At 39.9% G+C, this 2,473-nt stretch overlaps 1 protein-coding gene across 1 annotated transcript; it reads right to left on the bottom strand.

Annotated features, from left to right (window-relative positions):
* Window positions 1-481: 481 nt before the first annotated feature.
* LOC125211688 (lignin-forming anionic peroxidase-like) lies at window positions 482-1,891 on the bottom strand. The gene is made up of 3 exons (XM_048111586.1): window positions 1,418-1,891; window positions 1,159-1,324; window positions 482-998 (listed from the first exon to the last, which is right to left on the bottom strand). The coding sequence occupies exons 1-3, from the start codon at window positions 1,817-1,819 to the stop codon at window positions 610-612; spliced, it is 957 nt and encodes a 318-aa protein (XP_047967543.1). The 5' UTR covers window positions 1,820-1,891; the 3' UTR covers window positions 482-609.
* Window positions 1,892-2,473: the final 582 nt, after the last annotated feature.

Raw genomic sequence — 2,473 nt, 5'->3', positions numbered from 1 at the left:
TATAAAATTGACCAGAATTTGCATAGACATGGTGACCTTTTTGGCAAATTTTCTCCTTTTTTAAACTATGTAGTTTTTCATTTATTTTCCATTATGTAATTTTAGTATTTCTTTTATTCAGAATTTCTCACTAACCATATTTTGCGACACGTATAGAAAAAAATTGTTCTTAAGGAACTCCTTTGATTTTATATTTTGTTCACAGACAAATTATTGGAGTAACTTATCCTATTGGATTCATTTTTCTCTCTTTTTAACTATATCTATGTAGCCATTGGATTCATTGTATCCTTTTCTCTATGAATTCAAGCCAATATGCATCCTCCAGTTTCCAACATTTCGGTGTTCAGTGTGGCATTAATGCAGCAAGTTTTGATAATCTCCAACAAAATTATTTGCATGTCCATATATAGCTAGATACTAGATCGTCTAAAATAAACAATTCATTGATTGATGGTATAAATCAAATTACAATATCACGTGGTAAAAACTAAAATGAATAGTAATTGAATGAATTAATGAAAAACACATGAATAGTTGACATCATGCAAAGCAATTTGCTCGCAAGCTAACTTACAAAACGAAAAACAAAAGAGAGACATTGTCATTTTATGAGTTTATGGCGCTGCAAACCCTTCTTATAATTCCATTCTGTCCGAGAGTTGGCTCAATCTCCGACATCTTGATCATTGCAGTCGCAAAGTCGGCGGCGAAAGTCCTCGGATTTCCACTGTACTGAGACACGATGGAGGCCGTGGATCCGGAGAAGAGAACTTGATCGGACTGCAACAGTCCCTTCCTCTGCACCAAATTCCTGAAGTAGTTGTTGTCAAATGAATTCGGCGTCACCAAATCCAACGCCGCCAAGTTGCTGTCGCCGCCGGTCTGGGGGCAGCCCCGTCTCCTGGTGCTGGCGAAGCCGGCATCAATGTCAGTGCCGTTGCTGTATATCCTCCCACGGAACAAGAAGCACTGGGACTGACCTAATGTGTGCGCTCCTGCATATATCAAATTAATCCATTACTTGCATTAGTTTGATATTGTTCGCTTTATTTTTTAGTCATTTTTAAAAGATCTAAAACTAAATGGGGTTTAACAACACTTATATACTGATTGCAACAGCGTGGGATGGGTTTGCAACCCAACAATTTCACTTACCAGAAAGAGCAACCATGTCTCTTGCATTAAGACCCTTCTTGTCGAAAGCGTCAATAAGAACTTGAAGGCCCGAAAACGGACTCGGGAGATCGGTGTTGGCCACGGCTTGGTTAGCGGTCGTGGAATCCCTTCTGCCCAGTTTTACGCTCCATGATGGACCACCAACCTGCATATAGTAGTATATAATTAATTTCCAATAATTAATTTATTATTCATAATAAATATCTGTAGTAGTAGTAATTTGTATACGCATACTTACAGCAACAGAAGCGTCGCGTGCGGCTAATGTGAGCACGTCAGCGCAAGAGACGACGCCGGGGCAGGCGCGCTCCACCTCGCGCTTAGCTGCCTCGATAACCTCGTATCCTCTAACAGAGTTAGCGTTGGGCCTGGCCGACTTCTCACTTTGGATGGTGGAGGTCTGGTCTAGTAAGATGGAAGCGTCGCAGCCCTGAACGAAGCAGTCGTGGAAGTGGAGCCGGATGAGAGACGCCGCCATCCGCCGCTCAGCCGAAATAGCGCGGCGGATGGAGTTGCGGATGATTGTAGAAGCATTGGGGCACGTAGCGTCGTAGAACGTCGTTGATAGTTGTGCTTCGCTAGAGATGATGCTTAGCACCACCACTAGAGAGATTATTGGAATAACAAACCTACTAGTCATTTTGATGTGATGGACTAATTATGCAATTTTCGAAAATGAAGTAATGTTGTGAAAGTAATGGGTTGAATTGGAGTGAAGATGAGTGAGGAGAAGAGGTTGATTGGGATGAATATATATAGGGCAAAAAAAGGTGGATGCATGCTAGTTAGCTAGAGATAACGCGTGAGGACCAATTAAATTAATTAATTAACAAGTTTGTAGTTTGCTTAAAAAACCAGTTATGTATCCGTGTTTGTATATATGTCTTTCTTGGAATTCAACTTTTGGATTCGGTGCTTATGTGATTGTTTCTGAAAATGTTAATTTCAATGATAAAATATACAAGTAATAGCATGATTTGGTCAACAATGGGATGTGGTGGGGGTAACTTTTTTAGGAAGATTCTGTGAGGACGACAGCAATAATATTGGAAGTCAATTTACGTTACATAAAGTTACAAAACACAAAAGCAATCCACACACAGTAGCACATAATATATTATTATATATATGTCACATGCATCAACTTCGTTGTGATTAAAAATAACCAGTAGTGATTCCATCAACTCCAGGAAGGAGCAAGGATATTCCGGTATTGAAGCACTAAAATAAAGAAATCAACTATTGATACATTCTGTCTCAAGCTGTAAACCAAGACTTATGTGCCATGCCTGAC

The sequence above is a fragment of the Salvia hispanica genome, chromosome 3 (genome assembly GCF_023119035.1).
Source record: "Salvia hispanica cultivar TCC Black 2014 chromosome 3, UniMelb_Shisp_WGS_1.0, whole genome shotgun sequence".
Taxonomy (NCBI): Eukaryota; Viridiplantae; Streptophyta; class Magnoliopsida; order Lamiales; family Lamiaceae; genus Salvia; species Salvia hispanica.
This window is presented reverse-complemented; position numbering and strand designations above follow the sequence as displayed.